The sequence below is a fragment of the Myxocyprinus asiaticus genome, chromosome 24 (assembly GCF_019703515.2).
Source record: "Myxocyprinus asiaticus isolate MX2 ecotype Aquarium Trade chromosome 24, UBuf_Myxa_2, whole genome shotgun sequence".
Lineage (NCBI taxonomy): Eukaryota > Metazoa > Chordata > Actinopteri > Cypriniformes > Catostomidae > Myxocyprinus > Myxocyprinus asiaticus.
In genome coordinates this window covers 21,042,192-21,060,926 of record NC_059367.1, presented here as the reverse complement: position 1 = coordinate 21,060,926, position 18,735 = coordinate 21,042,192, and the positions used below count along the sequence as shown (strand labels likewise).

The 18,735-nt window shown below is 37.6% G+C and overlaps 1 protein-coding gene across 1 annotated transcript; it reads left to right on the top strand.

The window, feature by feature from the left end:
• The first annotated feature begins 12,473 nt into the window (after window positions 1–12,473).
• si:dkey-72l14.3 (Glyco_hydro_56 domain-containing protein) lies at window positions 12,474–18,361 on the top strand. Its single transcript, XM_051653668.1, has 5 exons — window positions 12,474–12,690; window positions 14,769–15,365; window positions 15,996–16,391; window positions 16,532–16,621; window positions 16,896–18,361. Exons 2-5 carry the CDS (start codon window positions 14,844–14,846, stop codon window positions 17,421–17,423), a joined length of 1,536 nt encoding a protein of 511 aa, XP_051509628.1. The 5' UTR covers window positions 12,474–12,690; window positions 14,769–14,843; the 3' UTR covers window positions 17,424–18,361.
• The last annotated feature ends 374 nt before the right edge of the window (window positions 18,362–18,735 follow it).

Here is an 18,735-nt window from a genome sequence, read left to right as displayed (position 1 = left end):
CTCATCTGGAAAGAAGTCCACATTTCAAAAAGTTTTTGAAAGTCAAAGCCGTCGTGTTATCCAGGCCAAAGAGGAAAAGGACTAAGCTGTTATTAGCATCAGGTCCAAAAGCCAGTGTCTGTATGGGCCAGGGGTGTGTCAGTGCCCATGACATGGGTAATTCGCACATCTGTGAGAACACCATGAATGCAGACCGATATGTACAAATTTTGGAGCTACATATACAGCCATCCAGCACCGTCTTTTCCAGGGACGTCCCTGCATTTTCCAGCAGGACAACTTCAAACCACATATTGCCTGGATTTCAAGTGCATGGCTGTGTAAGCAGAGAGTGTGGGTTGACCTGTCTCCATTTGAGAACGAAGACCCCATACAGTTGTGCAGCTAAAGACCTACATATTGGATGATTGGGAAAAAATTCCACTTTCTAAACTTAACAAACTTGTGTCTTCAATGCCCAAATGCTTAATAAGTGTTATTAGAAGAAATGATAATGTTTCACAGTGGAAAACACTCGACTGTCCCAACTTTTTTGGAGCGTGTTGCAGTCATCTGATCTGAAATTACTGTACATTTAAAAATGAAATTCACAGGGTAAAATATTGTATAATGTGTAGTTGTAGTGCTTTCAATATAGCAAAGGGTGAATATAATTTACAAATCATTTATTTTTGTTTTTATTAGCATTTTTCATATTGTCTCAACTTTTTCGGAATTGGGGTTGTACTTACCTGAAAACTTTAGCAAAAAAAAAAAAAAAAAAAAAAAAAAAAAGTAAACCGGGAATGTGCCATCAAAACCTACATTTTAATTGAATGTCTGGCAAGGAGAGAGCAAGGAAGAGTGAGAGAGAGCAAATGGGGTGGTAGGATATTAGAGGAAGAGTGAGGGGAATGGATGAACCAGGTTTAAATGGGTGGAAAAAAAGGCAAAGGGGGAACAAAAACCAAAAATGTAAAAAGAAATGAAAAGAAAAGAAAAAGAAAAAGCCGTACTGTCACCTGGAGATCCCTGGCCTGGGCCATGGGGAGGTGGTAGCAGTCGTCATGGAGAGGGGCTCTGGTTGCTATGGCAACAGTTGGGCCGGGGGGGTCAGCGGCTAAGGGAATGTGTTTGCACACAGAAGTGCATGCTGGGAGGAGAATCCTGCTGGGTGTTTAAGTGAGCGAGTTTGAAAGAGAGGGGGGTGGGGGGGTGGGGAGAGAAAGCATTTTTCAGTGGTCCCTTCAGAACTAAAAACCGCTGTGTTGCCATAACAAAGAGGAGAAATTAGTTTGGAGCTGAGGTAATTGTTTAGGCAGTTTATAAATTTCTTTGGAAGTAGTGGATGAAATAATTTGTTCAATGAAATGGAAGGCAGTTGTTAGGATGTGATTTGGTTGTGATTGAGCTGAGGTCCTTTGTGAGGTATCTGTTTATCTGAACAGCTGGAAGTCTTCAGTTTAAATATAAAACCTTGCTACACATAACAAACATACACTCACATAGAATACTCACAATGTTTAAGATACTACTATGACCCTGGTACACACAGGGACACCGAAACATTGATCTTTCCGCCTTGTGACCTGCTTTGTAAACTTAATTGGACCGTTTTATTGAACGGTCATTTCTGCATCCACACAAACTCAAAATGAAGTTTATGAGTGGCCATGAGATGTCAGCAATCCAGCATACATTGTATGTTTGAAATGGATGTATGGATGAATTACATCCATAAGAGTATAATAGAGTGGAATATTCTATCAAAGCTTGCTTTTCTTTGTAACAATCAAAATAAGTTCATGTAACATTTGCACTCACTTACACACTCTTAAATACTCCCAAACAGCTTAGAAACTCCACCCACAACTGTTATATTCCAAGCCATCAAGTTCGCCAAGATTAAATCAAAATACATATGCACATACACTATTACACACACACACAAACCCTGTCTCTCACACTTAATGGACAGAGCTCCCAGAGTCGGACTGTCTGCAGTAGATGCAGTGAGATGGAAAACTTTAATCGCATTAAAAGAAAAACCTTCTCCTTTCATTTAGAAATTCCTCAGATTCCCCCTTTCTCTCCCACCCTCATCTCTTTTGCTCTCTCCCTCTATTTTCCCAGTTCTCTCTCTTTCCAAACTTGCCCCCCCCCCCCCCCCCCCCCAGCACTTCAGAGTCACTTCTGTTGCTCCTGAATGTACCCTCCCAACCCCCCTACTACACCGTGGAGGAATTACAATCTGCTCCCCTCTCTATCTCTCTCCCTGTTTTGCTTCATCTCATTTGCTGTTTCTCTCCTTCTTTCTCTCGTCCTCTTTCTCTCACTCTTTCTTTTCGTCCTGCTTCTGTGATTCTGTTCCTCCTCTTTCAGATTATAGACAGATCAAAGGCTGCCCCCTCCTCTCTCCTCCAGAAGGTTTTGTCCCCATCTCTCTGTCACTCGCTCTTTGTGGACCTCTTTCCGGTTTCAGGCCACGTTCAAACTCTCCTTTTGTCATCTGGTTCCAAAACACACTCACACACAAACACACAAGTACACACAGTCACACACAACAGGGATAAACCACCTGCGGAGTGAAAGGGATTTTCAGTTTGTTTCAAAGCATTAGTGACTGGGGATTTTTGGACCTTGGGGGTCCTAAAGACAATTTCTATGTTTGACACAGTTTAGGCTCTCTTAACATTAACACTGGCACAAACACACATGCAACGTTTCAACACTTGGGTAAAAAATGGGGTAAAAATATGGATTATTAGTTTTGGAAGAAAACGTTTTCTTTAGTATTTACTTGGTATAGCACAAGTACAATACCACAAGCATGTATACACGGTTAAACATGTGTATGCTAAATATACTTTTATACCTGGTACACTAATACAGCTAATCTGACAAACAAAAACTTGACACACAGGATGACCATCAAGCAATGATTTCAAAGAGCCTGTCATTTCCTCACACCTCAAATAACCACAAGAGGGCATTGCTGCAACTGAGTTCTGTGTTCAACTGAATGGCAAAGTTAGAAGTGATTAATAGTCATTTGGCATTCCATCTCACATACACAAACAGAATAAGTACAGTATTCTGTCATACACATACACAAGCATCCCCATGTCTTTTTTGACAGTTGTCATTTTAGGATTCATTTCTTGGCCTCACAGTCAGAAAAATGATGACAGTTTTGTGATTGACAGGCTTCAAACTGACAGCAATCCTGAAAGTAAAGGTCTGACTGCAATAGGGACAGGATAAGGCTGAGGTTGAAAATAGAACATTTTCAGGCTCATTACTAGTTAAGTTTTCTCTACAGCCTCTGTGGCATAACAGAACATAGTTTTGGCTAATCCTTCAGTTTGTGAAAACAATGGAAATACTTGTGTACTTTCAGGTAAGGTACATCATGTCCCTTTTAAGTATCCTTACGCCTATTGTGCAAACGTTTCCAGGTTAACCAGCCTTAGCTAGTTTTGAAGAGTCATGACTAGCCCAAAGATTGGATATAACTTTGCACAGACAAGACTAGTAAGTGATTTTTTTCACACTACAGTCTGTTTATTTAATGTTTATATACGGTATATGTTTATATAACATATACAGTGTTTATTTGAATGTTTATTCTGGTGCAATGCATTGCACGACTGACTTCCTTTGTAAGTACATTACTTTAAATGCAATTTTCTGTCATAATTGACAGAATGCCCCAGATGATGTTGATAGAGCTTAACTTGTATTGAACCCAGAACATTCCTTTAAATGGGGTTTTAGGTTTGAGATTGAGATTAAGGCCGTGGTTTGTTTTGAAGTTCAGTTAAATCAAGTCAAGTTCATTTGTCATTTGCACAGCTTACACAAGGTTCACTCTGCATTGCGTAGAGTAGAGAATAGAGCTCTGGAATGAGGGTAAAGCTTCCGTGAAAGCAATTACAACTATTTACGGATGTGCAGAAACTGTCTAAAATAACTAATCTGTGTCTGTCAGTTTTTTTTTTAAGTGGTTGAGAAAAAGAGAGAATGATGATTTTTGTGACCGGTATCTTGCTGGTGAATCTTTTTTCTTTATTTTGTGACCTTTTGTTGGAAATTTCACAAGGTAGAAGAAATTGCAATGCAATAAATATTACAGGACAGTGAAAAGTACAGTAAAGTGACAGATTGTGCTATTTAGTTGTAAAGCACAATATGTTAAAATAAGCAACAATAAGGTGGGATTGCTTATGGAGTTGAGAATAAGGTTTGTTGGTTTGAGGCTTGTTTTGAGGTTAGGGTTTGATTTGAAGTTTAAGTTGGTTTTCAAACTAAAAGAGGGTTTTGGGGTTGTGATTAAGCTGGAAGTCGGTTTTGGGGTTAAAGGAATTTTCCGGGTTCAATACAAGTTAAGTTCAACCAACAGTATTTGTGGCATAATGCTGATTACCACAAAAATAAATAAGTACTCATCCCTCCTTTTCTTAAAAAAACAAACAAAACAGAAAAAAAAAATCTGGGTTCTTAAACCATGAATGTTAAAGTACTCAGTTTTTCAAAAGTATAGCCACAACACATAAACAATAGACGTGATGATTTTAGTGTGATAAAATCTCTTACTAACCTTGTCTGTGTAATATCCAAATTTATAACTTCGATGCCATGACAATGTAGCAGCAGAAAGCCTAACACGACTGTAAAAGGACAATTTAAACAACTTTACAGCTCAAATAATGCAGGAGTTTTAACAAAAGAATTAATGTAAATAAATGAATGCTTCACATTTCTGCCTTTAAACCTCCCAAAAACTGACCATATTCACCTCCATTGTAAGTGCTTCACTGTAACCTCAGTTTTTTCTTTTTTAAGATGAGGGACGATTCCAAATTATTTGTCGTTGTAATCAACATAATCAACATTATGATCTTAACCTGTATTGAACCTGGAATATTTCTTTACAGGGTTAGTTCACCCAAAAAGGAAAATTCTCTCATCATTTAATTACCTTCATGCCATCTAAGATGTTCATGACTTTCTTTCTTCACAAACACAAACAAAGATATTCTTTTTAGAAGAATATCTCAGCTCTGTAGGTCCATACAATGCAAGTGGATGGTGGCCATACATTTGAAGCTCCAAAAAGGAGATAAAATCTGCATAAAAGTAATCATACGACTCCAGTGGTTTAATCAATGTCTTCTGAAGCGATCCAGTTGGTTTTGGGTGACAAAAGACCAAAATGTAACTCATTTTTCACAGTACATCTTGACAGCAGTCTCCTTGGCGATCATGATTTCAAGCTCGATTACACTTCCTATAGCGCCCTCTAGCGCTCTGCGCATGTGTCAAGCACTAGGAAGTGTAATCAAGCTTGAAATCATGATATACATGGAGACTGCTTTTAAGATGTACTGTGATAAATGAGTTACATTTTAGTCTGTTCTCACCCAAGACCAACTGGATCACTTTAGAAGACATTGATTAAACCACTAGACTCATATAGATTATTTTTGTGATGACTTTATATGCTTTTTGGAGCTTCAAAGGCCTGATCACCATTCACTTGCATTGTATGGACCTACAGAGCTGAAATATTCTTCTAAAAATCTTCGTTTGTGATCAGCAGAAGAAAGAAAGTCATACATACAGTATCTTAGATTGCATGAGTGTGAGTAAATGATGAGAGAATTTTTATTTTTGTGTGAACTATCCCTGTAAGGTCGAGGGCAACTTCTTGCTATCAGACATCGGCTGTATCCGAAAATGTAGGCAGCTGACTTGCTGCCTAATCAGTTAATGGCTCCAGTTGTGGGTTTACGATTTCTAAGGCCCCAAGCAATCGACCAGCCCTGGACCCCATTTCGAAAATTTTTGCTTAAAAAAATAAAATTAAATGTATTTTAAATCATAATTTTTTATTCATCCTATCAACCGTTGTAACCAAGTACATTCAAAATGTTTAATGAAATAAAAATCTAGTTACAGATCATTAATACATGTTTTCCAGTTTTTCCACAATACTGTGATTAAAAAAAGTAATATTTACCTACTTATAATTAATTTTGACAAAACACACATATATATATATATATATATAATTTTTATTTATTTTTTTGTTAACAGGGTGTGCAAAGCCTACTACTTGTCTACTGAGGCGGAACGCTCTGTCCTTCCAGCACGGGCGTAACGTTGTTATGGGCCATGCGTGACAAGGACGGGTTAATCTGTTGCGCACCATCTCCAGGACGTGAGCGGGGTCCGAGTTGGGGTGGCAAGTGGGGTGACAAAGCTTATTTTTAGGGTGGCAGCTGCCACCCCGTGCCACCCTTCTGGCCCCATCCCTGATCGTAGGCAACATTCGTAACAGTATTATAACAGTCAACATACAAGGCACGGCGGCCCCTCAGCACACTAGAGCAGAAGGGAAAAAAAACATTGAAACCTGAAACTCTTATTAACTTGACACAGTGCCTAAAAATTTGCCAATCCTGCGTGAGACACTGAAGAAACAGCGAGACATGGTGCAACAGTCAAAGAATTTCATCCAGCACGTTTACAGAGCACATGCACACAAAAAACATGTTCGATGTGAACGGCCCCTAACTCATCCGTTTGCGCGTAACTGCGAGTGAGAGCGTGTGGGCGAAACAAGTTCGGACAGCCTTCATAAACTGAAAAGTTTCATAAACTACAAACCTGAACCCCTTTCATAAACTGACCCATCCCGTCCCCGGTGGCATCCTCCCCTGACAGACGGGGGCCCAAGCAATTGCATGGTTTGCCTGGTGGTTAAAACCGCTACTAAATGGCTCAACTAACAGCGTTTTTGAATTAATGAAACTTTAAAGAAAACTGGACCCAGAATAGTTTGAAAAGCACCATATTTTCATCCTGCCTCCGTATACAACCTCCGAATGAACCATTTTCCAGTTTTCGGATGCAGCCGTTGTGGTTGTTTTTGGGATTGAGGTTGGTTTTGGGGTTGGGGCTGATGTTGGTTTTATGTTTAAGTTCAGATGCTTGGCTGAGAAGTTTGAGTTAGTCTGACTTTGTATTTTAGCCCTACTTTCTCTAATTCTGTTCTTCAAATATCCGCGTGTCCTCTAAGAAGACTGTGTTGTCAAGTGCATCAGCCTACTGCCTTCATCTTCAAGCTAGATTCTCTGGGTGGTTTAACAGAATAACTTTCTAGAGTTTGTGACCCTTGTCTTTTCCTAAGTTTGGTGACCGTACACTTAAATAGTAGAATGCTGTATGTGAGTGACTTCTCAGCTGTTTTAGTACAATGCCTTTTACACTGTAGTTGATTTTGCTGTAACATTAGTAGGACTTCATTGCTGTTGATATTCACAGGAATTTTTTCTGTGGTGCAACTATTTTATGTCAGGAACCTTTCATTTACCTCTCTGCTTGAAGATCACATATACATTTTTTAATCAGAGTAACCTATCAGGAGTAACTGAAAGCCTACACACACACACACACACACACACGCTTGTTTTTATACCATTGTGGGGACTCTCCATAGACTTCCATGAATTGTATAGATTTTATACAGATCTGACGATAATTTCTATCCCCTAACCCTACCCCTAAACCTAACCCACACAGAAAGCTTTTTGCATTTTCAAAAAACTACGTTTACTATGTTTACTAAGCCATTTCCCTCGTGGGGACCACTGGCTGGGCCCCCCAAGGTTGGTGATCTCAGGTTTTACTATCCTTGTGGGGACATTTGGTCCCCACAATGTAGTATAAACCTGCACACACACACACACACACACACACACACACACACACACACACACACACACACACACACACACACACACACGTAAAAAAAAAATGATTTCAAAGATAACAAAACCAGTGATTCATTCATCAGTATGCCAGTAAAAAAAATAAATAAAAAAAAAATAAAAATAAAAAAAAACCATTTTTTCTCAGAAAATTACCTGACAAAGAGATTTTCACAGAATTTCGTACACATGTAAATTATTTTAACTGCTTTCACAGAAAGTGTGAAAATCTCACATTTAGAACACCCAATTCTTGTAGCTAAGCACATTTCAGCAAATACTATTTTCAAAATTGGAACGGTCACAGGTTTTCCTAGTATAACACAATATCCACATGAAAAACATTTCATGTAAATCACTTCAACCTCACCAACATAAAACCGGCTAATACTGAGAAAGGTGTTATGTTTGTTTCTTTGAAGGGTGATATGAAAAGATTAGCCATACTTTCTAACTAGATGGATGTCATGATGCATGTCAACATGCAAAATAAATGTATAATAGGTCATTCAATTATTTTAAGTGTAATTCCCCTAACAAGTAAACAGCAAAAACAGCACACAGTAAAATAAAAATGGTAACACTTTACAATAAAGTTTCATTTGTTAGCATTAGTTAACAACAGTAGTTAACATGAACTAACAATGAGCAATACTTCAGCATTTATAAGTTAATGTTAATTTCAACATATACTAATACATTTTAAAAATCAAAAGTTGTATTATTTAACAATGTAAACTAATACAACTTTTGATTTTAAAAATATACTATGCAATATGAACAAACAATGAACAATTGTATTTTATTAACTAACATTAACAAATATGAATAAATGCTGTAACAAATATATGTTAATTGTTTATTCATGATAACTAATGCATTTACTTATGTTAACAAATGGAACCTTAATGTAAAACCGTAATAATAATAATAATAATAAAAAGAAAGAAAAGAAAATACACGCGCGTAGTGACTCGCAGTACTAAGAAAATAAATTGGAGTTAGAGGAGTTTATATTAGCTCAGCCGGGTGACCCAGGTCACATCCAAGCCTCCACACCTGTTTACATGCATAAACAGAGACAGAAAGAATTAGAAAGACAGAGTGAGCAAGCTAGAGATTTGACATTTATTATTTCATAGATCTTCAGTATGATTTCTCACACAAATTTAATGTCACAATTTAAGGTGACTCTGCATCTTGTCTTCAGTAAACAAATTTTCATATCATCAGTATCCGATCTAACCACATATCAACCAAAATGACACAGGAGTCAATTTCAACAAAACCCACTCTAATAATACTAATACCCTCACACAAAGCACTTCTGTCAAACTCTCAGAAAACCGGATGTCCGGATTTAAACAAACCTTAACCTAAAACACACACACATATCCTTAAACACCATCCGCCGCCTGGACCGGACACATCTGAGACGTTGCCATGGTGATGGGACCAGGAGAGCAGACATCACCTCAGATACCTCAAACAGATAATCTCAACTAAACATATGCATACACACACACACACACACACACCCCTGTAGAAGGTAACATCACACTCCAGAAACACACTGACACATAAGATAGATGAACATATAAGCAAACACAAATGCACACAAATCTGTAATATGTGGTCAGTTTCAGCTGATTAACCAGAGAACAGAAACTCCAACTGAGCTCTTGCTTTCACTCCAGTGTGAATAGCTTGATAAAGGGGTGAATCTCACAAAGAAATGTCCAAATAATATTTTAATCACAAAATGAAAGGATTTTTTTTTTTTTAATTAAAGCCTATTGAGAATAATTTTGATTTTTACATAGTGACAATATTTCCATGACAATTAATCACATTTTCAACCCGATTTCTATGATGTAATGAAAAAAAAAAAAAAAAAAGCCACTCATTATTGAAATACAGAGATGAAAATCATTCTGCCTGGACACAATGATTTATTTTTTGGTAAATTAAATAAATGTACTGTATATGTGAAAGGTTCTTAGCTCTTTAGGAAAAGAGGAAGCGGGAGATGGCAAATCTAACTCAAAGGTGTCATTTATTTTACAAAACTCAAAACTATGCTTTCCAGCAGTAAACACAATGTTCATTCAAACAGAACTGTCTCAGTGTGTGTGTGTGTGTGTTTGGGCAGGTTTAAGTGGTTTATGAGGACTTTTTTTAGGTTACAAACTGGTAATTACAAGGGTATTATGCTATAAATGTGGTTTATGAGGACATTTCTAGTGTCCCCATAATTCAAATCTCTTAAAAAAAAAAAAAATACTAAATGTTTTATTGAAAATGTAGAAATGCAGAAAGTTTTTTCTGAGGGTTAGGGGATAGAATCTATAGTTTGTACAGTATAAAAATCATTATGTCTATGGAGAGTCCTCATTATGATAGCTGCACCAACGTGCGTGCGTGTGTGTACCTTACTGGTGTCTGGCTTGCCCTTAAATCCATCTCCAACTCTCACTGAAATGACAAACAGCTGTTAGAGACAATCATTGACAGGTGATGATCCTTACCATTCTCATCTCCTGATCTTGCTCTCAATTCACAAAAAGGTGCTCAAATGAATGATTTATAATGAATAATTTAATTATAATACTGTAGGTCATTAATGTAAATAAATTAAATTCAGTTCAAGTGAACAAGAACTCACTTTACAATTTAAATCACAATTATTTTAACATTGCAGTAATAAGAATGAGATTTCAATGTCAATGACAAAAAAAATTTGTTTCACTTTACGCAAAAAAATTTAAAATCGTATTTGAGCTCTTGACTGTTTTCATGAGATTCACCCAAATGTGCAATTATCGGGTTTTATAGAAGGAAGGGTGAGAACTCAAATGCAGAGTAGCGTTATGGGCTTTTATAAATCCAAAATAACAAAACAAACAAAAACTACCTCGAAGGGGAGACACAAACACAGTCTAGGGCAACAACACAATGACGGACTGGGCTGGAACTGGGAACCAACTTGACAGGAACACAACAGACAGAGCCCTCACAGGGGACATAAAACACACACAACATCCTACAAAAAACCAGCACAGGACAGAACACGAGAGGAGCTTAAATAGAGGAAGGAAATAAGGAGATAACGAGGAGGGCAGGTGAAACAAATAAACTAATAATCAGACAGATAACAAGGCAAACGAGAGGGCGGGGTTATCACTGAAGACAGACACGAATGCACAAGGGAATGAGAAAACACAAACCCAAGTGTATTCACACAGCACGAGACAAAACACAGTTGCCTGGACTCAGCCACAGAGTGAATAAACCGAACCAACCGAAGTGGCTGAATCCAGACACAATACACAAAACAGACGAAGAACACGTACATGTCAGGGGTCTGCCACAAAGGGGGAAAAACCCAAAACTAAGGGCAGAACACTGACACTTAAGATGGCACTTTCCCTCTTGAAGCCTGAACTTTCAACCCTGTCAATATAAAACTACATCCTATTAACTTTTAAAAAATGGTAATGCTCCATGTTTATACACCAAAAATTTAACATTTATGACCTTCAATTTTATTCTTGTCATAACAAAAAACCCCAAACAAACTATGACAGCATGCACAAAAAACCTCAGCTACTACAAGAAACCTAATCATTCTCTCATCATATCTGAAACAGTAATATCTTATGACGGATTATGTTTGGATGATATAATTGTGAATAATCTTTCCAGTAATTCTTTTCAGGCTTTGGAAGAGTGACAGATGACAGTGTGCAGAGATGAAGCGAAAAGAGAAATAGAGCAGATGGTAGTAAAATCAACATCATAAATATTTGTTTAAAAACTGGCCCTTATTTAGTTTACTCATTTTAAACCATGACTTGCACTGCACATAAATAACTAATATTGGCATTGTATTCATGTTGTTTAGGGAACTGGCCCCCACAGTGAGCCTGGTTTCTCCCAAGGTTATTTATCTCCATTAACCAACATCTTATGAAGTTTTCAGCTTGCTCACTGGGGTTCTAAATCCATTTATTATTTAATTATTTATTTTTATAAACAATTTACAATCATATTTAATCAAACTACACAATGATGACTCTAAGACTTTATAGATCTTACAGTTTCATTTTCTGTCAATGCATGATTTTCTGTAAAGCTTCTTGAAACAATGTGTTTTGTGAAAAAAGCTATACAAATAAAAATGACTTGATTTGACTAGAACGAGGCAGAAACAAGAGTGCCAAGTAAAAAAGGTGGGGGATTCATTCAAGTATTAGACATTAGATTTCTGGGCTGACCAGATGTTGAATCGAAAATGTAAAAAAACAGCAAAAAAAAAAAAAAAACATATGCACATAAATAAAATAAAAACAAAAAACAACAAAATAGTTATTTTCTACAAAAAAAAAAAAAAAAAAAAAAAAATATCCCAGCAAATGTATGTTGTTATTTTGCTTTGATGCTACTTGTGCACTTTTGTGTGCTTTAGAACAAATGTATGTTATGGATGAGTAATGTGTTTAAGTGTGTGTGATTATTTTTTTGTAAGAGTCTGGTTGGGTTTGCTGTTTGGGAGGGAGTGCTGGATTAAGGGATTACGGTCAGTCTGATCATGTGATTGGCATGGTCGGTGGTGACCCTGCTTACTATAAGATTACCCTGGTGAAGGTGAGGTAGCCTGCTTTTCTTGTTCTTTCCTCCTTCTGTCACTTCATCCATCCTTTTTGTCAGGACCTCCCATCATCTTATCACTCATGGTTGGGTTGGAGTCTCTCCCTTCTGTGGCTTCCTGTAATAAGCCAGGACACTCGAACACTCCAACCTGCACAGATACTCTCATTTCTTATTATTCCTCATCCAGAGGAGCTTTCATACCTGCCCTCTTCATCTTGACCTTTCCTTCTGGATTCTTTGACCTGTGGCTCCAGCCACACACACCCGATCTTCCAATGCAGAGGTGAGTAACAGCTCAGTTCCCATCTCCTCAAGCACCTGTATCCATTTCACTTTTTCAAAACCTCTGCTTCACCTATTGAGGGAACACAGACTAAAGGCTGGAGAGCAAAACAGCAGTTATCAGAGTTTATAAATGGGTTCTTGCTTTAAAGATTAGATAAATATAATGGAAACTGGCACTATAAAAGCTAAGTCAATTTCCCACTGGCTCCTTGAAAGTAGGAACTGGCCTAAAAATATCACACCCAACAACAAAAGCTTGCTTTGAAACTGCCAAGTTTATAACTGGATGTGAGACAGCAGGACTTCACTCTCTGAATGTGAGAATGATAACAGCTTTCAGTTCTTTCAATTTAAGTTTCAGACTGTGTATTCTGAGAAAGACACGTCTGACTCAAATTGATATCCTTACATTCACTTCATTAGACATATACAACTGGCTCTCCTCCATGTGTAATGGCTATTCTCCAGCAGGGTTGTACAGTCAAAATCACTTCAGAGTGAGCACTCCTGCGTAAAATGGATCATTTAAATGTTACACATTTAGAAATGTTATGTTTGGTAATGTTTCTCCCACTTACAGAGAGCCATAAATCCTTCGCGCCAAAATACCTATCTACCTGGTGCAACAGAAAAAAAATAATAATAATAAATTATGAGAAAAACAACTTAAATGAGTAATGAGAAAAACAACTTAACTGTATGATTAGTATATCTGAAAAACAAATAAATTAATCATACAGTTACCACAGTTTTATTGTAGTAGAAATAATTAAGTAGAAATAAGTAAGAATGATATTTTGGCGGGAACTATAGCATGCACATTTTTGAACGAGTCATTCTCGTGAAAAACAGTTAATCTTTGCGAAACATAATTTATGATTACGAAAATAGTATCTACCGAGATGTGAAGTGGAAATTATTGCATTTTGTTTATATTTTTCACTGCTGAATAAAGTATGTCGCTAAAATCCATAAATATATTGGCCATTATGAGACGACTGTTATGAGACGAAGGTGGCGCTCTGTCGCCATCTGTTGAGACAAAATGAACAGCAGGCTCGTATCAGGAGACTAGTAGGCTTTTATAGAGTGATTACAGTTGAACGTGGGCAGCACTAATTAATCCTGTTACCGATTAATTAGCCCAAAGTGTCTCCCTTTGTTTCCCTTGACGTAGCGTTGCAGCTCATTTTTTTTTTTTTTTTTTTTAAGATGTTGGTCAACAACTTTTGATAAGTGACTACAATGTGTGCTGGAATATTTCAGGTCACAGGTCAGACAGTTGTTTTGTTTTAAAGTTTCGCTATTAATTTTGTTCGTATATAAAAGGGCTTAAAAAATAATTCTGTGTCCTAACATAATTCTGCGTTCTACAATAACTCATTCATTGTTCCAAATGTTTCATTGCAGACAGATAATCAAAACGGTAACACAATAATTTGTATTAATGTTAGTTAATAAATATGACTTTTTATCTCAAAATTTGGACTTTTTATTTAATCTAATAATTATGATTTAGTATCTCATAAATATGACTTTGCATCTCATAATTATGACTTTTTATCTCAAAATTATGACTTAATATCTCATAATTCTAACTTCTTGTTTCAACATAATGACTTTATCTCATAAATATATTATTTTATTTCAACATGCCTTTTTATCTCAAAATTACATAGATACAAAGTCATACTTTTCACTTACCAAAGCACTATTTCTTTTCTCTATGTGGCTGAAATTGGCTTCCATATTTTAGTTCAAAGTGCATTAACTAATGTGAACAAATACAAATTTTGATAATAATAATAAAAAAAACATATTACTAAATTGGTTAATTAGCATTAACAAAGATTAATAAATGCTGTAAAAGTATTGTTCATTGTTAGTTCATGTTAACTGTTGTTACTGTAACTAATGCAATCAAATGGAACCTTATTGTAAAGTGTTACCATCAAAACTAATCAGATAATCAAAGTCATACCATGAATATCTTAACAAAAAGATTTAGGCTGTTGTCATTTGTTAAACAATTATTTTTTTCAATGTTTATTATTACTTTTTACTCTTTTTCTTCAGACATTATCCCTCTCCAAGGCGGTTTTTGTGTGAGTTCAGGGGTGAGGGGCCTTGAAACCTCTTTTGTTCAGCTCCATGGCTGAAAGAAAACACAAGTTCATTTCCAAACTCCTCCTCTCCCTCTCTCCTCTACTTCTCCATCTCTGTCTCCTCACACCTGCATGTGTCTGTGGTCCTGCCCGGGCCCCGCTTCTCGCTGGTCAATCATTCCTGGTTCTGTGGGGGGTTCCAGATAAAGACTGTTTAGGTCGGCCAGACCCAGCAGCATTTGGGATGGAGTGGGAGGGCCGTGTGGCAATTTTTTATGAGAATACACTAGGACTCTACCCATACTTCACTGCTCAGGATCGTCCTGTCAATGGTGGCCTGCCGCAACACACCAGCCTTAACCTGCACCTCCAGAAGGTGGAGGGGGATCTGACAGCCACACTACCCCAGGCAGGAGCACCTGGGCTGGGGGTGCTACGCTGGGAGGAGTGGGCACCTCAGTGGAGCAGAAACAGGGGGGATAAAGCAAAGTACCTTATGGAGTCAAAGGCATTTCTCAGAGGATTTTTTCCTGACTGGAGTGCAGAGGAGGTGGAGAAATGGGCTCAGGTAATAACAATCACAATGTATATGGACATTACAGAAGCTTACAGAAATGAGACGTGGATTCAGACACTGACACCCAGATGAGTACATTATTACATTAATATACCATGTCTACAAAGACAGGTTTACACCAGTTACCATACTAACATTAAACAGGTTTAATGAAAAAATGCCTTTCTGTTTTACAGCAAAAAGTGTCTCACATGAAGTGAATACCCATATTCAAATATGTTTGTCAAATATTTAAAGGGATAGTTCACCCAAAAATGAAAATTCTGTCACCATTTCGCCCTCATGTTGTTCCAAACCTGTATGACTTTCTTTCTGTGGACACAACCGGAGATATTAGGCAGAATGACAACCTTAATCACAGTTCACTTGTATGGAAGGCAGATGCTTTGTGAATAGTGACTTGGGCTAACTTTCTGCCTAACATCTTGTGTTCCATGGAAAAAAATAAAGTCATATGGGTTTGTAACAACATAAGGTTGAGTAAATGATGGCAGATTTTTCATTTTTAGGTGAACTATCCCTTTAAATATATGACAAACTTTACAATAATGTTATTATTCTGCATTCTGTTGAATTTATTGATTATAATGTATTTACTTATTGATTATGATTTCCTGTCAGGTTGACTTTGAAGCAGCATCACAGTCCATACTGATGGAGACCCTGCGAGAGATGAAGAGACTCCGCCCACGGAGATTATGGGGCATGGCCCCATATCCTAACTGCTATAACTTTGACTCCACCCAGATAGCATTAGCCAATTACACAGGGAGATGCCCTGCAGTGGAAATGGCCCTTAACGATGAGCTGATGTGGCTGTGGAAGCATAGTGGTGCCCTTTACCCAATTCTCTCACTGGAGAAGCTGCCAGAAGGAACCAAAGGGTCATGGCTTTATGCAACCAATCAGATCAGAGAAGCATTACGAGTGGCGGCTCTTGCAGGCACTACCTGTGATCTTCCAGTGTTTCCATTGATAAAGATTGTGTATGCCTCAACTAATGCCTTTCTCTCAGAGGTAATAAATAGTTGGTTGTCATCTCTGAGTGAAACAAAGCTGACTGTTACTTAGTACAACTTCAAAATCATTAGCCATATAAAACAGTGCACTTGATGTCTGTATTGAAGAGTTTGCTTTCATTTGTGTGTGTGTATCAGATTGACCTGGTGAATACTATTGGAGAGAGTGCTGCTATGGGTGCATCTGGAGTTATTATATGGGAAAAAACTATAGCAGTTAAAACACAGGTATTTATTCATTAATTTGCCCATTCATCCATTCCTATCTCCATTCCTATCTTCGTAGACTGATGCCTGTCAAAATAAGAGGGAATCGACCAATCAGTGAATCGCTCAGAAACACAAACAGTACTCACAGCTTTCTACATTTTCATTTGAGCTTATCTGTCACTTATTTTATTTGTTCTCCTCCTTCTGATTTGCCATTAAACTGTACTTTTGTCATGTCAATAAAGCACAATTGAATAGAATTAAACGGAATTATTATTATTGTTTCCGACAGAAATCCTGCTCAGAGTTTGGCTCGTATGTCCGTGAGGTGCTCGGCCCTTACACTGTCAATGTGACCACCGCAGCACGTCTCTGTGGAGTTTCACTGTGTCAGGGGCGTGGACGTTGTGTGCGCAAGAAACCAGAGGACCCCACCTACCTGCATCTTCCATTAGGCCACTTCCTGCTCCTCCCAAATGGGGGAGAAGGTGTCCGGGCCACGGGAGAGCTTCCCGCTGCTTATGTAGACATGTGGAATAAGGACTTTCGGTGCCAGTGGTTTGAGGCGTTGGAGGATGCAGCTGCAGATCAAGACTCTGGTGGCGTGGTGGAAAATCTGAGGAAAATAATATCACCTACGGTAAAGACAGTTGTCGGTATAAGCCAGAGTGAGAGTACAGTAGTTCCAGTGGTGCCAGTTAAAGTGGTGCCTACCAAGATGGACAGTGGAAGCGCTGCACTTACTAAACCTGTTATCCCTATTTCCATGCTGGTTCTCATCAACTTCATTATGTTTGACATGTCGGGAGCAGGAGTATGATAGGACATTTTGTTTTATATGTTTTTTTTTTTTTTTTATTATAAAAACCCAAAGGAATATCTTTGTCATTAGGAGAACTTTTCTCAAAGAATCAGGCAACCTCAGAGACAGTCTGAACATGACTGAATGAACTGAATCAAGATCTTGACCAGAACTTGAACATGTACAGCACAACTCAGATGCACTGTTTTTAATCAAAATTGTTGTTTGATTTTCAAAGCCAAATTAATTAGCTACTTTCTGAGGTCTTGTATAAAACAAATAGGCCCAGTCAAAACACTGACTAGCTAAGTGCTGAATATGTTTTTTTTTTTTTTCTGATAAAGCACAAGATTATGTTTTTCTGTTTCAACCAAAAGTCTTAAAAGGGTCATGACATGAGAAATAACATTTTCCTTGATCTTCTGACATATAAGAGGTCATTGTACTATAAAGACATATTGAACTCAAAACTTAACACAAACTTGTTGAAACCAAGCTGCCAAAATGACTCGTTCACTACTTCCTCCACATTGTGATGTCACACTGTGGTAGACATTTGCATCTGACTGCCTCCACAACACCACATCAAGGCCTACTTTACCTTTAATCACTATGTGAGTGAGCAGTGAGAGGGCAAGGAGAGAGCAGGTCAGTCAAGAGCAGAGCCAGTCATAACAGTGGGCATTTCCTGTCAAGTCTTAAAGGAGAAGCAGCACCAAAACCAAGCGTTTCTGACAGGATCAGCACGAGGGTGGAAAATTATGTTTTACAAATATATGACTGAATGTATGAATATAAGTGAACCTCAAGGAACATATTAAAATAATAATAATAATACAAATGCATGTCAAGACCCTCTAACACTTAAAGATGTAATACAGTAATACTGTCTGTATCAAGAACACAGATCACAATCTATCATTTATTTAATCATGTGAAGCTAGCATATGGCAGGAACTTAATGTAGATGAACGCTTTTAGTATCACAAGCTGATTTCCTGTGAGTTCATTGAAGAGCACAAGCTCATCTGATACTGTCACATTCTCCTAAAGGCAGAAAGATTACTGCAGAAAGAATGCTGTAACAAACTCTTATGCCAATGTTTATTAAAACAAATGAACATAAACAACATGCATTCTCAGATATGGGAGCAAACAAGACATAAATGCTCATTAAACACACACACTTAAACATGCAGACATTACAATGTCAAACGTGTAAGGTGTCTGACAAAGCAGTGATAGCGCGACCATGTGATGTCATGAATGCAGCTGGGCCGGGCTGTAACTCATCACTATCTGCCTACACTAAAATCTAATCAAATGTTTA